Source organism: Nestor notabilis, unplaced genomic scaffold (genome assembly GCF_000696875.1).
Source record: "Nestor notabilis isolate BGI_N333 unplaced genomic scaffold, ASM69687v1 scaffold13361, whole genome shotgun sequence".
Taxonomy (NCBI): domain Eukaryota; kingdom Metazoa; phylum Chordata; class Aves; order Psittaciformes; family Psittacidae; genus Nestor; species Nestor notabilis.
This window is the reverse complement of record NW_009915243.1, coordinates 5822-28374: the sequence shown is the minus strand read 5'-3', so window position 1 is coordinate 28374 and position 22553 is coordinate 5822. Positions and strand designations below refer to the sequence as shown.

General features: G+C 39.7%; 1 protein-coding gene across 1 annotated transcript; it reads right to left on the bottom strand.

Annotated features, from left to right (window-relative positions):
• Positions 1 to 186: 186 nt before the first annotated feature.
• On the bottom strand, positions 187 to 22096 carry RABGAP1 (RAB GTPase activating protein 1; the record flags this gene model as incomplete). The annotated part of the gene is made up of 12 exons (XM_010024046.1): positions 21894 to 22096; positions 15241 to 15475; positions 14516 to 14720; positions 13731 to 13905; positions 13236 to 13393; positions 10707 to 10817; positions 9966 to 10032; positions 9255 to 9357; positions 7929 to 8098; positions 5417 to 5591; positions 3612 to 3705; positions 187 to 337 (listed from the first exon to the last, which is right to left on the bottom strand). Coding segments are annotated over exons 1-12 (1794 nt in total), but the record flags the coding sequence as incomplete, so codon positions are not given.
• Between the last annotated feature and the right edge of the window lie 457 nt (positions 22097 to 22553).

Here is a 22553-nt window from a genome sequence, read left to right as displayed (position 1 = left end):
CACAACTAGCACTGCATGTTGGGGCTTTTTGCTGGAGAGAGGATTGCATTACACTCATTAGTTGTTACTCTATGTTCAGATACACACATGAAGCTTTTGAGCAAGGTTTCAACATGCTGGGAAGTCTCTGCATTTCCATTCCTTAAGCCATGGAGGGGAAAAAAGAAGAAAGAAAAGACATTCTACCTTCGTGATGAGAATTCGGTACTTCTCCACCAGATGATCGTTGTTATGACACCCTGCCAGCAACTGCCACACTTCTCCTCTTAGGGCCTCAGGAACACCACTTCTCACCAAGGCTGACAATGTCTTTGGCCTCACGCTCAAATTGAGGTGCCTGGGTGTAGGTGAAGGCATTGTTACTATCATCCAGATACAAATAAATGAGTAGATGAAGGCACTGTTACTCTTATCCAGATACAAATAAACGACTACATGAGCAACAACTGATGTGTTATATCAAACATGTCAAATGACAGGAATTTCAAGACAGTCCATATGTTGCCAGAGTAAGTGAAATTCAAGTTATAAAAAAATCCCCAAAACAGATTTGGAGAAGCTCTTTCCAAATTATTTCCTTGATTCCCATTAGATTTAAATATAATATAAATACATAAATCACTCAACGAACCAAAACACTCCAGCAAAAACTAGAACTGGAGGGCAGATTCCCACACTGTGTAAACTTCTAAGTTCAAACCACGCCAGAACGAGAATTAGTTTGCAAAAGCATATGCTGCTGTCTTGACTTCCTACACCCAGGCAGGGAGGTGACCTTCCAGGTGAGGAGAAAGAGAAGACAGGCAAAAAGAGCTGTGAAAAAATCTCACACAGGTATCTAACTACATGGAATCACAATCCCAGACTGGTTTGGGTGGAAGGTACCTTAAAGCTCCTCCAGTTCCAACCCCCTGCCACGGGCAGGGACACCTTCCACTAGAGCAGGTTGCTCCAAGCCCCTGTGTCCAACCTGGCCTTGAACACTGGCAGGGATGGGGCAGCCACAGCTTCTCTGGGGACCCCTTGGCACCCTGTGCCAGCGCCTCACCACCCTCACAGGGAAGAGCTTCTGCCTCAGAGCTCATCTCAATCTCCCCTCTGGCAGGTTCAAGCCATTCCCCTTGTCCTGTCCCTACAGGCCCTTGTCCAAAACCCCTCTCCAGGTTTCCTGTAGCCCCTTTAGGCACTGGAGCTGCTCTGAGGCCTCCCCTTAACAAGCCTTCTCTTCTCCAGGCTGAACCAGCCCAGCTCTCTCAGCTCCACATCCGTCTTGTGTTGGGGGCTCCAGAGCTGGATGCAGGATGGCAGCGGGCGTGTGTCTCACCACAGTAAAGTTCAGGGGGAGAATCCCTCCTCTCGACCTGCTGGCCACGCTCCTTCTGAGCACATCCTGCATTTAAGCAGCTTCCACTGTACAAGCTGCTTAGCCCCATCTAAACAGTTTTTTCAAGTGAGCCCGGTAACAGCTCATAAATTATAGCACTGTAACTTCTAAAAACTAAACCTACATCTAATTTATGCAGTTAAAGAAAGTTGAGCTGAAGAGTCCATTTGTGGCTTATACATAAAATCCCCAGAAGACAGAGGCCTTAAAGAAATCACAGTTTTTCTGCAGTTACTAAAAACAAACTTCTAGGTGAAATGATTAACAGGAGTGATAGACAAAGCAGTCCTATTAACTGCATTATCATATTAATAATAAACTGGTATTTAATGATGTTTATTAACACTCTTACAGGTATATGGATGATAATTTTACACAGACTCGGACCCCTTGTTGCCTTTCTCCAGTCTACAGTGCTCCAACATAGCAGAAGACTAACAATGTGGATATTTGAATCAGTATATACTGCACAGAACCTGGCACCGTAATGTTCTCCTTCACTTTGCTTTCTTTAAAATAAGCTATAATAAAAATAACATTTAAATAATAATTACATTTATATCTTTATACAGCCATATCTATAAACATTATCATATTAATAGAGCATTTATGATACCTTTGTAATGTATAAATATATAAAAATATTTATATAAAACACTCGTTGCATATAAAAAATTCTTTGTAAAGGTCCATAAACTGCTTTGCCTTAATCTCAGATGAACATAAGTACATCAGTAATTCCAAGAAATGGGAATTTCTTGGAACCATCAAGCTGTAGACTAAAAGCCACTGGATTCTTCCAAACTATTTTGAAATGAGAAAACTGTGTGACTCAGCAGTTACAAAACGTGAGCCAAATATCATTTAGAAATCACAAAATACCAATGCATATTTAATTACTAACAAATCTAATTACAGGATTCTGAAAACTAGCATGAAACTACCTGAACTCCCATTTTTATGACTTTCAATCCTCTTATGTTAAAAGCTCAAGGATCATTACTTCCAAATACTCGCTTTTCTTTAAGAAGGAAAGCCCTTTAACGCATATTAAAGTCATTGCCAGCATTAGCACAGAAACACTTCATATCCTCTTAGAGCTGCCAAAACATTTTCAATGGGTGTCAGGTGGCTGAATTATCTTTGAGCCCTTGGAAGGATTACAGAAAAAAAATATCAAGTTGAAATAAACCTTCTCACAGCAGCAGATGCACAGAGCTCATCTGGGGAGGACGTTTCTGCAAGTCTAGGAGAGGCAGGGTAAAGGGGCCACGTATCATTTACCACATTCCCCTTCTGAGGAATGTGTCTATTTCTGATGTCCACCTTCTTACCAAATTAGTGCAATGTATTAGTGCAAAACCAAACTGGAAGTAAAAGTACTTATTCGAATGAGTACTACGTAATTGCAGAAAATAATGCTAAATTGTTCTCATCTCAATTTAAAGAGAATCCTGGCTGAGTGCTCACACTAATGCTTTGCCTCATCTAAAGGCCACAACTTATTCTAGTCTGTGTGTCCTAAACTCCTCAGATCTAATATTCTATTCAGATCTTTTATCTGAACAACCCTTGCCCTGCTCCTCAGTAAAATTAGGAAGCAGAAGGCAACAGCTAAAGCCAGAGTCAAAATGTAGCATATGTCAGCTCAATGTGATGTTGTGTCTGTCATCTCCCTTTGTAGGGGAGGAAAAAAAACCCACACCAAAAAACCACCTGAATTTTGCAGTAATCAGCATCACTTTCTTAGAACTGCACAGGCTACTTCAAGATGAATAAAAGATCCTTCATGAAAGAGGGCAGGTGTTGCATAAGCAACTTGACTGTCAAGAAACTCTTCTTGTAAATTGGCATTTTCTAGGAAAAAAACAGAAGAGCTCATGTACTTCCTTCTTGGCAGGCTCTGGATCCATCTTCCTTTAGATAACGGAGGAAAAGCATCTTTGCTATCCAAGTACAAATCTCCCATATTCTTAAGCTACAGTTACCAAGATATGACAGCTGCAGGAAAAACTGGCTGTGAACTAAATCGGAATTACAAAGAAATGAAGAAATAGGAAAACACAAAGCCAGAGAATAAGGGGTGTTGTGAGGATGATAGAGGATTAAATCCATACTAATCTCATCTCAGCTGGCTTCTGGAAATAAGAAAAACTCCAAGCAGAAGGAGCCGACAGAATGAGAATATTCAGAATTGTGATTTTCAGCATGTGATTTTGCCACTTACCATTTGGACAGCAGCTCTCCCCACGTCTCAAGGATTTTTTCTGCACACTCTTTGGAAACATCTCCAGAACCACTTAAGAGTGGTTCATCATTGTCTGCCAACAGAACAGAGGAGATGCTATGAGACCAACAGCCATTACTGTACTTCTACAGGTTTAAATGCTGCTCTCTTAACTGTATCGGTGTGTGGCAAGAACAATTCCCCCTCCTTCATGGATGCAGTGCTTGTGTGCTTGCCATAGAGAAGGCAGAAGTAGACTTTTCTCAGAAGCACACAGTGATGCAACAAGAGGCAGGAGATAAGCAACAACATGTGAAATTCTGGTTAAAAACCTGGGAAACAAATCACCATGAGGGTGGCCAGGCTGATACAAGGGCCCAGAGAAGTTGTGGAAATGTCATCAGTGGAGATGGTGAAAACACGACAGCACAAGGTGCTGAACAGGGTATCTGGCTGGATTCATACTGGGTGGGAGGCACAATTACAGACCTCCAGGAGTCTCTTCCCACTGAAGTAATTCTAGTTTTCTACCTCAAACACACAACTGTCTGCATGTGAAAAGCTGCAATACTATAAAAGCCAAAAAGACAATAAAACCAACACAGTTCCACCACTGAGCAGCCACACACTTGCCATGTTGTTGCAGATCCATGGGAGTCCACAGGGAATTTTACTTCACTGTTCTGTACTTTTACTTTGAAAGCCAGGACTTTTTGGTAACTTCCTTGGCTTAAATTAAACAGCTTTTTCAACAAAATGTGTTTGAAAATGAAGTGGAGGGGGAGGATGAGCAAGTAACTCTTTTTGGAACTAATACTGTATTCTCAGGTATTTTTAGACATTCACAGCAAGTATCATATACAAAAGATGTAATTTGCTGATACAGTCAACACTGGGTTTGCATTATTGAGAAATTATATTCTTTTTCATTAAATCTATGCTTTCTCAACTGACACCTGAACTTGTCAGCAAACTCCTGCAATGCTGCAAGTCATATCAACTGCAAACAAAATGTATGTTCCAGGTCTAGAAAACCACAGGGGTTTAGAGCAGTGGTTAGAGATTGTTAATGAGTAACACTTTGCAAAGGAGTTAATTTACAAACCAACTTTTCCTCCTTCTCCTCTCCCCCGCCACTGTCCCCCCAAACCCAAGGAAATTAAAAGCACACAAGTGAAATAATTCACCCCAGGCCACATAGAAGGCCAGCAGAAAAGTGAAAAAGCAGAAACTCAAGTCATCTCCATTTCAGCTCAGAGCTGTGGGGCCAGATGTTTATATATTCAGAAATAGTCCATCATTTGGTTTGAGAAAATCTTTTAAAAGCAGAAAAAAAGATACTGAAAATACATTCAGTTTCAAGGTGGGCAGGTCCTGGTATAGTTTTACTTATTACAGATGTCTCTACTTTCCTCTTCACTAAAACATGCTGCTTGCTTATATTCCCAAACAATACCAGCTTCTCATTTTTGCTCTCGAATCCATTCACAGCTGCTCGGGGAGGGGCAGAAGCTATATGTTAATCTCAAATTTTTAGCAGCCTCTTTTCACATTGTTCCAAATATATCACACTGGAGGCTTCAGGAGGCCTGGGCTGAGAAAAGCAGAGACACAGAAGTGTCAGACAAGGGAGAGGCTGATCCAGGAATGCGGGGGTACTGGTTATTGAATACAGCATTAAAGCGAGGGCAAAAAACCATCAGTAGACCAGATTCTGAGCAGAAAGGATTTGACATGTTTCATAACTATGTTATTTACCAACTGCCCTTTCTTTTTAGTACACAAAGCATAAATCCATTTCTTACCTTCCTCTTCATCATCCTCTGGAGGAGAAGGAATCATGGAGCCCTGTGACCCAGACTGGGGCAGACGGAGAGAGGGGCTGGCGGTAGTTTTTCTTCTCTCCCTTTCTGATTCACTTTCTAAACACACAACTTCATATAGCGTGTCCGAGTTATTCTTTCTGTCCTTTTGCTTTATCTAGGAAAGAAGTTTCATTTTACTAAGAAAAGTTACATAAAAATGCCCAGATTACCCCATATTGCTCTGCCTTCTCTTTCTGGAATAGGAGAGCTGAGAATCAGTTTTCATCCCATTCTACAGCGAGGAATGTTCAACCCTTGCAGCACGCTTAATGAATTGTGCAGGCCTGCAACAGTTAAGCAATGCTTCCAAGTCTCATACCTGTGTATGCACTGCTGCAGGAACACAAACTGGTGAGGCCCAAAGTCTATTAAGTGGCCCTATTTTCTCCTTAATTTTCAGTGCTTTGATACCTTCCTTTCCTTTAAAGGAAGATCTTTGTGAAGTGGTTCTAAAATTTTAATACAGCCTAAGGATTTAGAACTTCTTTTTTCATAAAGGGATAAAAATAGAGAGTAGAAAATGGAAGGTGAAGAAAAGAGGGAAATAAGGTTTGTAATTATATTCTACACTAAGCTCCCAGTGCTCAATTTTATCCTTTGGAGTATGAAAAATGAAGAGAAATGCAGCAAAACTAAAAATGACTGAATCACTAAACGTAATCTGAGCAAATCAAACCCCTCTGCTTTCACCATTTCCGAATAAAGAAACACTGCCAAAGTAAGATAAGCCAATTCTACACAGCTGTATTTTTAATAGGCTAATCATCACTCCACAGAAACAGGTTTCCCTTCCAGGCTTATCAGGCAGTACATTCTATATTTGTTGCTTACACTATGAATTTTGATAATCTTCCATTAGTAAACACTGGAAGTTGGATAACTTGACAGTGCCTGTGGAAAAGAGAATTGGCTGAGATAAGTCACAATGCCTGTGAATTTGGTAAGACAAAAGATACAGAATTAGCTAAGCAAGATAAGCTTCCTCTGCACTGCCAAAGAGAAAAGGCACCTTCTGGAGGGTGTAGAATATTTATAGCCCAACAGCCTTAACTGTTCAACATCTCCATGCCCCACCTCAAAAGTAACCTAAATAAAAAGACTGATCTCATCCATGAAGAATTGTTACACCTTAAATTCCGAAGGAAAGTTTCCAAAATGTGTATTTATATTTTACATAAAAAATAGGACATACACCAGAAAGAATCCTTAAAGAACGACATCGTTGTTACTACCATGATGCCATTATTAGCTAGCACTTTAAGCCAGGTGCAGAAAGAACTAAGAAAAGCCTCTTATTTCGTTCAAAACCTCTTTAAGAAAGAACACTTATCAAGAAATCAGGACTCCAACCTGCTTTTCTGGGCTGTACCCAGAATTATTAAACCTTGAGAGAGCACATACATCCACAGTGATATTTGCTTCCAAGTATTTCCATTTCTTTAAACAGGATTTTCATTTCAGAAGATTAATTTCTAAAGCTGGAGAATGGCAGCTACTGCAAGTACATCATCTCTTCTAGTGACTTGGACCTTCAACTTTCCAGCCTTATTTTGAGACTCAGTTATTGCCTTGCACTGTTATTATGAATATCCCGGACAGAAATAATTCTTTCCTTTTTAGTAGAGAGGGTAAAAAAGTAAGTTGGAAAAACAGTAAAAGTTTTTAACGAGTTCTAAGGATTTTTTGTGGTTGCGGATTTTTCCCCCTCCCCAGGGCAAACCTGGGCTATGGGTGAAATTTCTGCTTCCAACCATGTACAAGGGGGAAAAAAAAAAGAAAAAGACTTTCACAAAAAAAAAAAAAGGGGGAGGAAGAAAACAAGTTGGACTTTTATGATAAAAATTAATATAGTGACATATCAGATAGCATGTCAGCAGGATTATACTGAAGCTTTTTTTTACTCTTAGCCCTTGATTTTACATATTTACCCTACCATAACGTCATGCAAGCAACATTCAGCAATAGGTTCAGTTCACAGATAAATCCCCTTGTTCCTTTTATTTCTGTGGTTTGGTTAGAAAATCCATAAGCCTCTTTATAACCTCACAGCCTCATCAAAGCTATCAAAATTTGCTTTGAAATGAGGACATCTAGCTTTTTATGGGAACTTTTGAGAGCAGCAACAATTAGCATAATGAAGGATAGCTTTTCTAAAACTGAAGAGCATTTATTGTACCTCTTTGATTCAGGAGCAAAATGTAGAAATATGAACATTACATTAGTAAAGGTTTTAGCAGGGAAGAACCACCACAGTGAAATTCCCATCTGTCAGCAGGCACTAATAACTACAATTCACCTTTACCTCCAATGCATTTATATTGATTCAGCATCATACCATAAACCTACCTCTCCAGTCTCAAAACAACATAATTGTCTGTACCACAGTTATATTCAGAAAACAACCCTGCAAACCCCATATTAACTGTAGATTATTATTCTTTTAAAGTGTTACCTGTTTCAATTTTAGGAAGAAATTTTCAGTAGAGCTACGTTTGCTGAAGGGCCAGAACAATCTCTCATTAGGTGAACAAACTCTGACTTTAGTCTCCAGAATGAAGCGAACAGGTTCCTGAACCTCTGTTATCACCAAATCCACAGCAGTAGTCATAAACAGTACTTTATCTAGAGAGGAAAAAAACCAAAGCAGTATTATTAAAAGAAATATTTCAAACAAAATATTCCATAACCCCTTTCCCAGTAACATGAAAGCACAAAAGAAACTTTGCAGAATTCATATTTTTCCTTAATCTATCATCTCAAAACCCTTGAAGTTTCAAAACATGAAGATAACTCTGCACTGACCACTAGAGAGTAGGGAAACTTAACTCTTCCAGAAAAGGAAATGATCTTGCTGAAGATAATAAAGATTTTGCTTTGCCAAATCCCACTGAAACATACCAAAAATCTTCATTAAACATTGTAAGAAGCTCTGTACTTGACTCCACTGTGCAGATTTCTCACCATTTTGTCTAATTACATTGTAGCTGTTTTCTGGTTTTAGAAGTTCCTTAGGCAACACTCAGCTGTGAAATTCAGAAAATTGACTATACAGTATGATGCTCCAAAAGGAAGCAACTGCACCCAGTGACCTGAGAGATCTCTGCTGGTACTACATGATAAATTGTGTCCTTTAGGTAGGATGGCATTCAATCTAGCAGCAGATTGTACCCAGCAGCTGACTTTCATGACTTTGCCCAGTCAATTCCCACTAACTTCCCCAACCTTTGACATGCAGCTGTGACAACAGATTGAAAAGATGGTAATTCAGCTGACACCTGGAAAGAAGTAATGACAGATTTGTTTCAGGACTCAACAGAGCAATGCAGCATCGGCTATTTTCAGATTGCAGTTGATTTGCTTCCATTTTCACAGGTACAAGAATCCTCTTTTATTTAAAAACTTGGATTCGGGAAAGTCTGAACTGACCACAGAAACTAAGCAAGGCAGAAATCTGCAATAGTCATTTAGTGCAGTTCTCAGGGGGATTCTTAAGCAGCCCTACTGGTGTGCAGAGCATCTGCATCCAGTGACCACACCTATACAGCCTCCTACTAGGATACAGTCGTTCTTACAAGGTATTATTACTGTACACAGGAGATTTCTTCTAGCCCTCTGTTTTGTTTAGCTCTTTATGTCACATCTGGAATCCTACTTTCTGATAGTATATCCCACGCTATGAAAGGCTTCTTGTGGGATTCATCTTAAAAGAGACCCGATCCAATGCCTGCTCTGTGGGTCATTTGCCCTGGCTAGGGATAATATCTGGCAAACTTCATACCTTTTGGTGTTTCTTCATTTACAAACTGGAAGTGTGGAGATTTTTGATTCCAGCTCCCAGTGATCACATACGATTTCCCATCAGAACTTTTACCCATGGACTCCTGGAAACAAGGTAAGTTTATGTGATTTTATTTAAATTAAAGAAATCTGTGTATTATGAAGTCTCAGCCCCATAAAGCACCTACTGCACTGGCAAGAGAAGGGCAAGCGCCTGAAGTCCATGTGACAGTCCTGTAACAGAGATCATCTCTGACAAAAAGATTAGAGTTCTCAGGCTATCTTTGGTCTCCTGCTGGTAAAAAAGGCCAATTAATATTAATTGTTCTATCTATATGCTATGAACATCTGCGTAGTCAGATCTGAAGACCAATAGCTCATTTTGGAAGTAGCCACTTGGCAGCAGCTTTCAGTTCACGAAATGTAGGTGAGATCACAGGCAAGTACTCTAGAAACAAGCACCTTTTCAAGCTTCTTTTAAGTTGTTCTGGAAAATCCAATGTAATCCAGTCATTCTGGCCTCATTTTGCATCATTCAATCACTGAATGACAGCTGCTTGAATGGTAAAGTATTTAAATGTGTGAGGCTTTAATCATGAACTTAGGGGATGTAGTTCATTGCCTCTAATACAAGAAAACAAATCAAATCAGAACACTCTCTTACAAGCTGCTAAACTTGGCAGAGGTTTCACATTTAATGGAAGATCCTTACCAAATCCAAAAGGTGCATGTCGCCGCTCCGAACATCCTTCCCGCGGCTGAGGAGGAGCCCAAAACATCTGCAAAGCCAGGCAAAAAATTAAACTGCAAAAATCAGGCTCACTCATCAACAAACCATTAACATTCCTGAGCTAAACATTCGCTGTCATACATCACAAACAGCCCATGAATCCAACAACAAGCCAACAAACACGGATGTCTGAAAGCAACGCGAAGCATGTCAAACAAAACAATGTCCAGCCAGTATTAAAAATGTTGAGCAAGATTTCATAAAGGTATTGACAATGTGATTTTATCCGCATACAGGAGCCTGGGAAGTTGTTCAATTATATTTGCTTTCAAGAAGAGCTAAAAGAGACACTGCTAACAAGGGTTCCCTATCCCCAGGACAACTTGGCCTGCATTATTCTTCCCTTAATTTTTTTTTCCTTTGAGGGGAGACATATTTACATAGCACTTACCCTTTGATACAGACAAGAATCAGATGAAGTGCAAGGACCTGTCTTTCATGGTTTGATTTTGCAAAGACTTTTGGTCCACAGAAGTGTATTTCACTTCATCCTCTGGTTTACCACACTATCCTGCATTTCATTTGAGACTTCAAAGCCTGGCAGAAGCTGTATCTTCCCTCTGCAGTCTGAGCAGCGCTAGTCAGTAGTCAAAACTCACTCATTTCTAAGAAGTGAAAGATATGATCAAAAAGATAAAGAATTTTTGAAATCATTGAACTTACCTCTCAATAGCAAGTTCTTTATTAGTGGTCTGTTGGACATAAATCACTATCTTCTTATCGATTCCTTGGCGGAGTTTGAAGCATTGCCTGTCCTTGTCTTTGGGAACTGCACTGTTATTTACCAGGAAAGAAAAAAAACAACTCAAGAGTGTCATTTATCTGTATTCTCTGCATGAACCAAAACCAGCATCAGACCCTGGGTGAAGCCAGTTTCTTACACGAAAGCACTCAAGCCATTTCTTCCCTGCACACTGCAATCAGTATCCCGAAAGAAACGGCAACATAATTAGGTGATGCTATTTTATCATCATCAGGTGAAAACCAAGGACACCTCGTCTTCAAAACAAAAACTGTGATTTTATGCTGCCTGGTGTAGTGTTGTGGGGCTTCCAGCAGCATTTCAAGGAAGTTTCTAAATATTGATTCCCTATATAACACACAAGTAGGAGCTGATAAGCAATTACGTGTAAGAAACTGTATATTGCTTTCTCTCACCAGGGAGGTGACTGCTGGGGACATAAGCCAACAAACGAGTGCACCAATCTTTAGACTATTTCCCTTATTTTTTTCTCTAGAGCCCCTTCTAAATGCTGCAAAAAGTGGGGATAAACCTAATTACACTTAAATGCCAATACATACACTGAAGTTTTAGCATCAGTATTCCTGTTGGGCAGCACAGCTGCCCTAAATACTGGACAAATTGAGCCTGTCAGGTTTTGACTTCCTTTTTATGTCAACCACACGTGCAGTTTTCCCTTGGATATAAAAAATAATCCTTATTTTATTTCAGACTTGCAAACTATGCATTATTACCCCCACGAGTTGCAAAATGGACTGTGGAGTATTGCCCATAGTTTAACACCTCCAATAAAACCTGGGTTTATTTTCTGTCAGCAGGTGCTAGTGCAGGCCAGGGAATGGCAGACTGCCTTGACCTGTCAGCAGGAGTTCTGTCTCTGGGGCCAGGGCAGAGGATTTACACACGTAGAACCAGCACACGCAGTCAGACCTTATTTCCCCAGCGTGACAGAAATGTTCTACTAGTGACCCAGTGTGACAAGTGAAGGTAGATGAGCCAAGACAGGATCAGGTACTTTAAAGATTGAGATCAGAGGTTGAGTATATGGAAAGTGTTCTGTCAACTTCCAGGTGAGCACAGGTCTGCACGCAAAAGGTCATACAAGGATTAGTGTCAAACTGACAAAGCTTGTTAGTTCAACTAAAACCTGTACTATTTATCCAATGTCAGTAGGATTCTGCTTAGCTGGAGGCAAAGTCCACTTTCCTTCACCTTGTATAGAGTAGGTACACAGCTTTTAAATAAATGCCCTGTTGCACTCCTGATGCAACTGTATTTTTGTGGCTGAAGAGATCTTTGGATACATCTCCACAGCAAAGGCTGTGGAGCCTTTCCTAGATTCAGCCTACAGTCTCAGCTGGCTAGGACGGAAACAGCTCTTAGCAGCACAACTTCTGGAAGCCATGTAAGCACCAGATCCTGGGCTGGCTTACGCTACCTGCACTGCTAGGGCTGGGCTGGCATTGGTACCAAGCCAGCAAGACTGAACTTCACCTGGTGCATCACCATGTGCTGCTTCTACCTGCTGTGCACCCCAGTGGCCACTGCCACATCCAAGAACCCTCGGTATCCTTCAGGACCAGGCTCAGGCCCTGAGATAAGTAATTTTTTCAGTTTCAACATTTGAGCAGTCCTTTGGAGTGCTGAATAAATACTGGATTATTAAATGGGATTTATTTAATAAGTAAAAATTGAGCTGGATGTAAATCCACAAAGAGAAAATTCTCTGGAGCTGTGGCTAGGAGCCAACGTGCTCAACAAGTCAGAGTATTTGGCAGACATGCTGTAATGAAATAAAGACACTTCAGCAATTACAGAACACTATAAATGGTCACATAAAACATAAGAGCACTGTGTATAGGCTACGCAGAAAAAAAACCCCACTTTAGCATGAACTATAAAAGGTCTCTTTAGAAACCAAGGTTATCCACCACCAGGCTTCACATGAAAACAGCATTAGCTGACACAACATGAAAAGCTGCTCTAATACTCTCACCCTACACACCCACTTGCTGATAACACCTGGTTCAGGAGAAGGGGGGGAAGAGAGAAAAAATAAATTAAATTGAGAACTTGGTCAGAAAACAGAACCAGTTAGAAACAAGATTTGCTCATAAAGCTCTTCTGACACTGATAAAGAAACACTACTTTACAGATGAGAACAGGCGAGTATTTTAAGGAAACAGATCACAGCAAACCCAAGGAGAACAAATATAAATGTGATCTTGTATAAATGTGAATTCTGCCTTCTATTCTGCTTTCAATAACTGTTTTTCAGCGTTTCTATTTTTCCCTGTCTTCTTTCATGAGACTTTATTAAAAGATTCATTTAAACTTGAATTGGTAACTTTCAAAAAGGAGATTTAGGGACCACCTCAGACTCACTCTCTCTATTCACTCACTTTCCAACAGAACCAGGTGCTGTATGCACAGAAATGAGGAATCTGTACCTGAAATAACCTTTCCCATCATCTTCTTTGATTTCCAGTGACACAGAGAAGGTGAAAATATCACTGTCTGGAGTCTGGGGAGTGGCAATGGCTGAGAGCGGCGTTTGTTTGGCAGAGCGACGGAAGGCAGTGGCAAAGCTGTACAGTATTCGGCTCACCTGCATTTAGACAGCACCAGAGAGAGATCAGAAAGCTACAGACATACAGGATGCAGCAGTTGAACCTACCTGAATTTTTCAACTAAATAATAGAATGAGAAGGAATTGTATGAAAATAATTCAGTTTTAGCATCTTTAACTGTTTTTCTACACATCTTAAGAGAACAGCCTATTAAATGTGTATTTCATATCTGAGGTTTCTACAATTAACTTGGGGTAGAAAAAAAGCCAAAAGTGATGAATTACATTACTTCTAAAGTGCCTGAAGCACTTCCCTTTCATTTCAATATTAATGTTTACATGTACATAATCATCATTAGACAAAATTTCAACTCACAGCCTCTTGGATTTCACATCTGAAGACATGGATCCTGAAGAGTTCTGCATTGTAGTGGCTTTCAGTGAAAGCAAAGCAATCGCTTTCAGGGGTCCCATCATGCCCTCGTACACAGAAAAGGATTTTATAGATTGGATAATTTGCTATTTCCGTGTTTGTCTGAGGATCTAAAAGTCTGTTAGAGAAAAAAAATCACACACACAGCTTGCATCTTTAGAAGAATCATTTCAGCCACGTATTAACTTGCAAACTTTAACAAGTTCACCGCTACTGGAGAAAATACATCCCAATGAAACTAACTCTTGACTGTCATTTACTGCAAAGTTTGAGCAGAATAATTGTATTTTAATTGAACAGCATAAAAAAAGCACAATGCAACAGACATTTGCACCAGAAATTTCCCTGTAGTTTTCAGGGCTTAGCCTTCAAAAAAAGCTACACAAATATGCAGCAGTGGATAGACTCATCCCTGTTAAGCCTCATGTATCAGGCATTTTCCAGCTTCACAAACTAAACACTTTCCAGGCTATTTCCAAGGTGTTCATCAATAACCACTCCCACTATGGTTTTGGGGACGTCTTGGATCATCATATTTCATACTGATCCTTGGACATAAAATGTCCTTGGAAAACAAATTCAAAGCATGACTTTTCTCCAATCTCTTTAAACCCGCTTTTTCCACAGAACAAAATCCCAAGTTGCTCATGTCTCCTCCCTGGTAGCTTGTTTCCTCTGCTAAAAGGAAATGAGATTAAATGCACCCAGTCACAGAGCAAGCTTCATACCTCACTGTTCCTTCAGAGACATTAGGCACTGACAGGGTCACATCTAGAGAAATCTGGCACTGGCTTCGTAAGATGGACATCATTCTGAGGGCTTCCACTTCACTCCGGGGAGCGTTCACAGAGGCACAGCCTAAGTAGGTGAGCTTGCTAAACACCACGCTGTCCTCATCTGTCATAGGTGTAAAAGGGCTCAAATCCTCACAGTCTAGGGTAAGACACAAAGTTGAAAATAAGAAGCAAGTAAAGGCATATGTAAGTAAATTATCAGAGATTGACTCATCACTAACTAAATGCCAGAAGTGCTAAAGAAAGTCAGGTCAGGCCAAAATACTATAGAAAAATCCTGCCTGAAGGTGAGTTACTGATGGCAGAGAGCAGTTCAGCTATCCCAATTCTATAACCAGTTTGCTCAGAGGGCCTCTTTTAAGAGTGCACTGATTTTCATTACAGCAATGAGATACACAGATGAGCTAAATGTACTGATATTTTATACAGTCAGGCAAGTAAACATAATATTTCTGCAGTAGCAAGTGCTTTCAGAAGAGAGGCTAGTTCAGCGTACATTAACTCTTGCATCACATAACCTGGCATTTACTGCACTAGGTGATTACAAGGGGAGAAACAAGGAAAGGGTGGTGCACACACCTGTATCTGAATTCTCATTCCTTTCCCCAAAAAAAGCCAGCCCATAAGATGCTACCAGGCATTCCCCTTTTATTTCTAACCTCCCTGGGATGGTTTCACTGGCAAACTCATTTCTGGTTTCTGGAGTCCTGCCACCGACACTGGGTTAATGGTAGAGGATGCTGAAGCTTCAAGGACAACAGGTTCGTCCCCATCTCCATCAGTTCTAACTTCATCTCCATGGTCCCGGTCACTCGACTGATCTTCCATGAGTGGGTCCATCAGCACGTCTTCAAGCTCCCTCTGCAGCTGCTGTTCGCTTCCATTCCCCACAATCTAAGAGCCACAAACACAGTTGGGACACAAAAAAAAGACTGTTCAATTGAAAAGAAAACCAAACCAAACCCAAACAACTCAGGCACAGGGTCACTCAAATGCCTTTTTCTGCCACCCAAAGCAGCAGTTAACAAATACAGCCTGGTTACAACCGTAAACACAAACTGCAATATGCAAATGCTCACCAGCACAAGTTATATCCTCCCTGCTTTAACAACTCAGCAAACTCAAAGGAGGAGTTTTCTAGCACTGGAAAAAGTGAGGAGATCACTTTCAAACTAGCCTTTAATCACCAACTACAAAGACTAGCTTGTAAGAGAAGATAGTTACAATACAGTGGTCTATAATAATTCTCTGAATAGTACCAGAAAGGGCTAAACATAATTAAATATACTACACAGTTAAGGGGTAAGATAGCAAAGTTTCATGGAAAGAGAAGAACCTGGAACAGGATTATGCCATCATGCTGAGAAGAGGCAGTGTTGGTTTATTTCCTAACACTCATCTACAGCCTTCCTTTGCACTCACTGAAGTCAACATGAAAGGTACAAAGCAACCTAAATGGTGTGAAATGAGGTCCTAAAGTAGGAAGAGAATGAAGACAGTAATTTCAGGAAAATCTTGGATACTGTATCTAAGGAAACTCTTTGTCCATTCCTCTGCAATGGGAAGTGACTGATGCTTTACATAGTTCAGAAATCAAGCATGGAAATGGAGTTACAGAAGTATTTTGCCAGATGGCAGTCAGAGAAAGGTACTTGATTCCAACACTTCAGCTGCTGCTGGTTATTACTGTTGGCACCAAACCTCAACCCTAGGAGCAGCTATGCATTTCTATATCCTTACGTCTCTAAGCTTACTGACTTCAGATGCTACACTCAACCTAATAAAATCCAAACTGTGCAACTCCCCCAAGTTCTTACAAAGAGTGTAAATGAAATCTTATTAAAGAAAAATTTCCTTCTTATATTTAATCTGTAAAATAAGACAGTAAAGAAAGCAAGTGGTTAAAAACAGAAGGAAGAATTCTGCCTGCTCTGAAATCTGCCCATAACACAATCTCAGCACTGCAGCAAATTCCATCTGCCTCGAACCCAGCATCTCATAGGAGAAAATTAAATTATCTTGAAAGTACCTGAAGCAATGGCCAAGGTTCTTAACAGTAAATAAATCAAGCTGAAGTCTGCTGAAGTAACACTGGAGCAGATAACAGAACACCTTTATGCACACGGATGAGCCTTGCAATTAATTAAACATACCATGAGCAAAACATCAGAAGTCACTTAAATACGTGTATGTGCATTTCCACAGGCGTGTCTCAGGAGCAAGTACAGTGAGATTAGAGGTTTCTCTGCCAAGTCACAATTCTCACATACGACCATTTTCGTTGCATCCCCAAAGACAAACTTCTCAGTTCAGAAGGAAAAGGAAGAAACATGAAGTTTACTGTCTTCTCTTTCACACTCAGGCCCACAATCTCCAAATAGTTACCTGTATCTTCAGCCTCTACATATTAGTTTTCTGATTAATAGACAAGAATATTAACAAAGAACAGAAACTTCTGACCTAGAATTACTCTAGAACAGAGGAGAACACAATTATTTAAGAGAAGTCCCCCAGATCCCTGTTCTTCAAAAGAAAGTAGGCAAAAAAAAAATAAATCAAGTTCACAGGTAATGAAAAAACCAGAAGCACATGAGATCCTTTAGGATCCTTTATGTCTCTCCTTTAGGCAGGAGTCATAAGAAAAAAAAGCAATAACCTAGTGACTGTTTTACTGCAGAATCTAAACAAGAACAGTAACAAAACTCTGTGAGAGCTTTATGCTCTTAAACTTCGTGCTCAAACACAAAGTAATTTTTCAGTATAGATTAAAATACATCCATGTGCTATATGGGATCATCTGCCAGAGTACCTGCCTTACTCAGCTGTATCTCCACAGAAGTATCAACAACCCGTAACTAGCTACAGGAATCCACAGATTTGCATTTTCCTCCCAATAATTTTAGCATTTATTTGCATGATTCATCATGGAAACAATGGAAATCTTGCACTGCCATCAGTCAGCAGAGGTATAATCCTTTTAAGTATGAAGTTTATTATTCAGGTCTTTGCAGCCATTCATCAGGAAGATGATGATGATGGAAGATGTACACTGATACTTTATTGTACACAGTTTATCTGTTTTGCAACAAAATATAATGAAGCAATTATAATGTCCTGCCAGCCCTGCTAAAGCCTATGTATTAAAACCCCTACGTATTAAAACCCCTATGTATTAAAACCCCTATATATTAAAAAACCCTATATATTAAAAAACCCTATATATTAAAAACCTTAAAGTAACTTTTAGTTTACAGGACCTGTTTTCTGTGAAACTTGAAGTTAAAATTCATTCTGGCAAAAACCTGCATCTCTCATGCTTTTGCTCACAGAGATTAAACAGGCTTCAGTTTGGGTTTGGGAAAGGAAGGTGAGGAATTTATACCCAGTGAGAATTAAATGCTGTAATGATATTAACATAAAATGCACATGAAAAATGTTCTATTCCATCAAGATTACAAGCCAAAAAAAGTCTGAGTGGTGATCTACTGTACTTGGTAAAATAATCAGTACCAATAATTTATATCCAGATACTGCCCAATAAACCATGATCTTGACAATAAGAGTTCCTAAAATGAGTAGTGACAGGTAAACCATGAGCCCAAGTTGTTCACAGTGCAACAGGAAATGGGCATGTTAAAAAACAAATAAATCTGTCCTATACATATTCTAGAAGCTCCTAATTAAAATCTGCATTTGAAAAGTAATTGAAAAGAATCCCTCCAAGAAAGCCTCCCTTCTCTGCCCACACTACCCTCAAAAAGGATTCTAAAAGACACAGTAAATATACTTCTGGACTGGAGAAGCTCTCTCTGTTCTCCTGGCACTAACAGTCCAGTGCAGCAAACCAGCTGCCCAAGAAATGAGGCCTAAAATACAAACCAAGATCTAACTTGATGTCAAAGTTCCTTATGCAACTGTGGAAATTCACTACACCGTGGGAATGGTGCACATTAGGATATAAATTAAACTTTGCTGCAACCCCCCGAACCACTAAGAGGCAGAATGACAAGAGTGCAACAGAACTACAGCAGGAGGGAAGACTAAACAAGGTGTACCTAAGAAATGCTTCATGTAGGTTTGCTTGAGAAACAGGAAAGAAACCATTTGCCCTAATCATTGTTTTCGCCGTTTCTCACAAACATAAAAACTAATTTTACTTAACCTTTAAATAGGATATAGCAAACTTCCTTTACAGCCACATGGGAGATTTTAGAACTGTAGTTTATCCCCTTCCCTGATGCATATGCTGCTGGCCTCTGCTGTGAGAGGTATTCTTGTACCGTGTAGTTCAAGAACTCGTGTCCTACAGTGTGTTCCAGAAGCAAGGCTTTCATAAACCCAGCTCAGTCCCACTGGCAGCGAGCAAAAGCAGACACAGAAACAATACTGGAAATCAGAGTCAGCCAGCAAATTGTATTTCCAGAAAACAATCACTAACAACCCTTTTTAAACTGAACAAAGTATTTCAGCATGAACAGAAAGCAAAAACACATTCATGAGTCATGACTGACAGAAGAAAAATACAGTTCCTGGTTGTTTTCAGAAGAAATACTTCCCTATCTGGACTTGAGAAAGAACAAACAAACAAAAAGTGCATTAATTCAGTCCACAGCACTATTAGTTAAAACTACAGCATATCAACAAATCTGAAATGAGAGCCTCGGGTTTGATGTACAAATTTCACAGCCTTTCACCTTCAGCAAACACCAGCCTAAACTTCTAGCACCATCCTCAGACTGCACTTGGCAAACGAAAGATCCTCAAACTGCTTTTCTAAAGAAGTGGAACACCAGAAAAAGACACCTGAACTTATTTTCTGCCTTTCTTAGTAGGCACATCAAAGCAAATGGGGTTTGACATATGCAAACAAATTAACTTGGTTATAAATACCAAAGTAATTGCTTCTTCCTGAAAAAAACTCATCCTATTTGTACCTGTGAAACACACCTCAGTTCTCATGTTGTACTGTTAATATTAATTTTACATAAACTACTTAAACCATTTAGACATCCCAGTGGCAGTACTTTTAACATACCTTTGACAACCTTCACAGCTCCACTTACCCAGGCACACAATAAGCAGTTTAATAATACACTAAAACTGGCTACTGATGACTGTATGCAAGCCACAAAAAGAGATACTAAGAACAAAGCCATATTCTACAGTAGTATGTCTCTTTTCTTCTAGAACACCACCAAAAGACAATTTCTCTCCTTAAGAACACCTTAAAAGTTCCTATTTTCTCTGTTAATAGTTTTTTCACCTCCCTAAACAGAAGGAAGGAGGTTAACAGGAAGATGCCTGCATGGGAGAATTGAGAACGCACACTGACTGCTTATCTAAGGTGTAATGCTTCCATGAATCACTCAGATTGCAGCCAATAACCAAAGAGCACATACTCTCAAACACCAAACACTGAAAGGCTCAAGGTGAATCACTTTGTTCAAGGATTGTGCTCAGGCTTGGCACTAAATTCATAAAGAAGCTTATCTTTAAGACCTGCAAAGCTCTGTGACATTCAGTGCCAAATCAGGGCACAGCATAACTTTATTTTACGGCTGTTGGTGATCAGGAGGCAGTAGCGCTCATGTTCTTCCTTCCTTATCAAGAGGAACACCATACCCACAGCCAGCATTTTATAAACCACTTTGGAACTAAGCACATGAGGAAAACTTAAGGAGTCAGTCTGAAACTGATTCAGGGTACTTTGAAATATTTGCAAGCTTTATGAAGATGACTTTATACACAAGTCTCTTCAATTTCTTTGTACTAACCAAGATACAGCGTGTCATACAAACACTGCAGGACAGCCACAAGGCCATCGTTAGACCAACAATACAAACAGCTCCCATGTGAAGGAAGAAGTGCTGCAGACTACAGCATTTCACGTTTCTACATTTACTTTGGGAACAACAGGATGGAAAGGAAAAATCTAGTTGACCATGTCTGTCTCCTGGGGTTTCAAACAATGCATCACAACTTTGGGAGCTTATTACGTACACTGCCACATAAACATCCTCAAGGTAAGCACCGCTATGGAGACTCTTCTGAACTGTTAAGTGTTCATAGCTGCTGGTATTTGAAGTATGTAGAAAGACAAGTGTGAGGTTACAGACTTTCAGGGGGTTTCACAGATCACTGAGCTGATTGTTCAAGAGAATCTCAATTTATTTCTAGACGATGGTATGATGTGAAGTGGCAATCTTCTGCAGCAGTAATAAAACATCAGTGAACATTCTTTCCAGATGAAGCAAAAGTAAGATCTTAAGACTCTTAACTAACAGAACTAGCTTCAAGTCCTATGTAAAAAGAGCACAGCCACTATAATGGTGCATCTCGTCTGGGACCCAAAGGAACGCAAGAAAAACAAAGCACCTGAGAAGTAAAAGCAAGATGAGGAAAAGCATCAAGAAACATTCAGTAAAGTCTCTGTTACAACTGCTGCGAAGGAAAAGAGGAACACCCAGTCCAACAGGCAGAACATGTGATTTCTCATCATCTTTAAAGACATTTTCAAGACATAGATGTGACTGTAGACTTCAGTCACATGGTGATGTGATGGTGGAGTATCTCTTTCAATCTCCCACAAAAAACATATTAACTTAACTCACTCCAGGAAAGACCTGGTTTTCAACACATTAAAATGATGAAATTTGGAGTGAGCACCCTACTCGTGTCACTTTGTTTAAAGATTGCTGGAATACAAATTGGGATGAAAGATTTTCTTATAGTAACAAAAAAAAAAAAAAAAAGAGGAGGAAATAAAAAAGAGAGTGACAAGGGTCTCTTTTGAGAACAGCACTTTTAGAAGTGAGATATCAATGCCCTTCCAATTCACACGAGCCTACCACATAGGCTTGTATTCTCAGATTCATGCCAAGTTGTTAGTTATAACTACACTTCCACATGTCTTAAAGAGAACATTTCACATTGGGGAAAACTTTAATATATGATTTAATTAACGGATATGGTCAAATCAAGCATATGTTTAATATGACTTTCTATCTGAAAGCTGTGATGAAATCACAGTTCCAAGTTCTTGACAGTCAGTCTCTTTCACTCTAAGCACTTCATGAAGGATTCTGCAAAGTGGGAAAAAACCCACAGGTCGTGATGGAGAGAGCTCTTACTCAGAACCTAATTACCACTTCTGACATCAGCCGTAGTAATGCAGAAATCACTGGCAAAATTGATTCCTGAATAAGTTCTCCCTTCTGTCAAGTTTTCCACAATAAAGAAGTCCCTCTTTAAGCTCTCTATGGTTAGTTTGATTTAGAAGAATAGGGAACAAACTCAGGTTATTGATTCTTACCTTCAGTCCTGTTTTTTCATCATCACTACCATTATTTGTAGATGGTGTTTCATCCCCTTGCCTGGAAACCAAGACAAAATCTTCACTGTTAAGAGTGGATACCGAGTCTGAAGAGACACTGATTTTTCCAACAGAAGCCTTGTCATCCATGACTTAAAAAGGAAGTTCGATTCATGAATGAGATTAAATATGTTATAAACTCCTGAAAAACAAAAATCATAAAAATACTTATATAAACTTCATGCTAAAATGCTCTAAAGTTTCTTTTCAGAAGCCTGCTGACTAGTTATAAAAGGTAACACATCTGACAGCACCACCGAGTTACAACTCTTCTGTCAGTGTACACTCACAGTCCTGCTGTGATTCTGCTAAGCAGCACACTACTGTCAGAGCACTGGTTTCCACAGCTCACAAAAGGGAAGTTAATAAATCTCTCTGCAGTATTTCATGGTTATGTCAGGCACCATTTTCTATGCATAGCACAAAACAGGCCCTTGGAACACACACTATGCCAGCTGACAAAGGACTTGTATTAAAGACAGAACTATGAAGTCCATTTACTCTCTTCAGATAATCTGTCTTCACCTATGTTGATGCTAAACTTAATTCTGTAGCTATCAGAGCTTGCTGTATGCTGTAGTCACTCTCTTTCACCCCCCC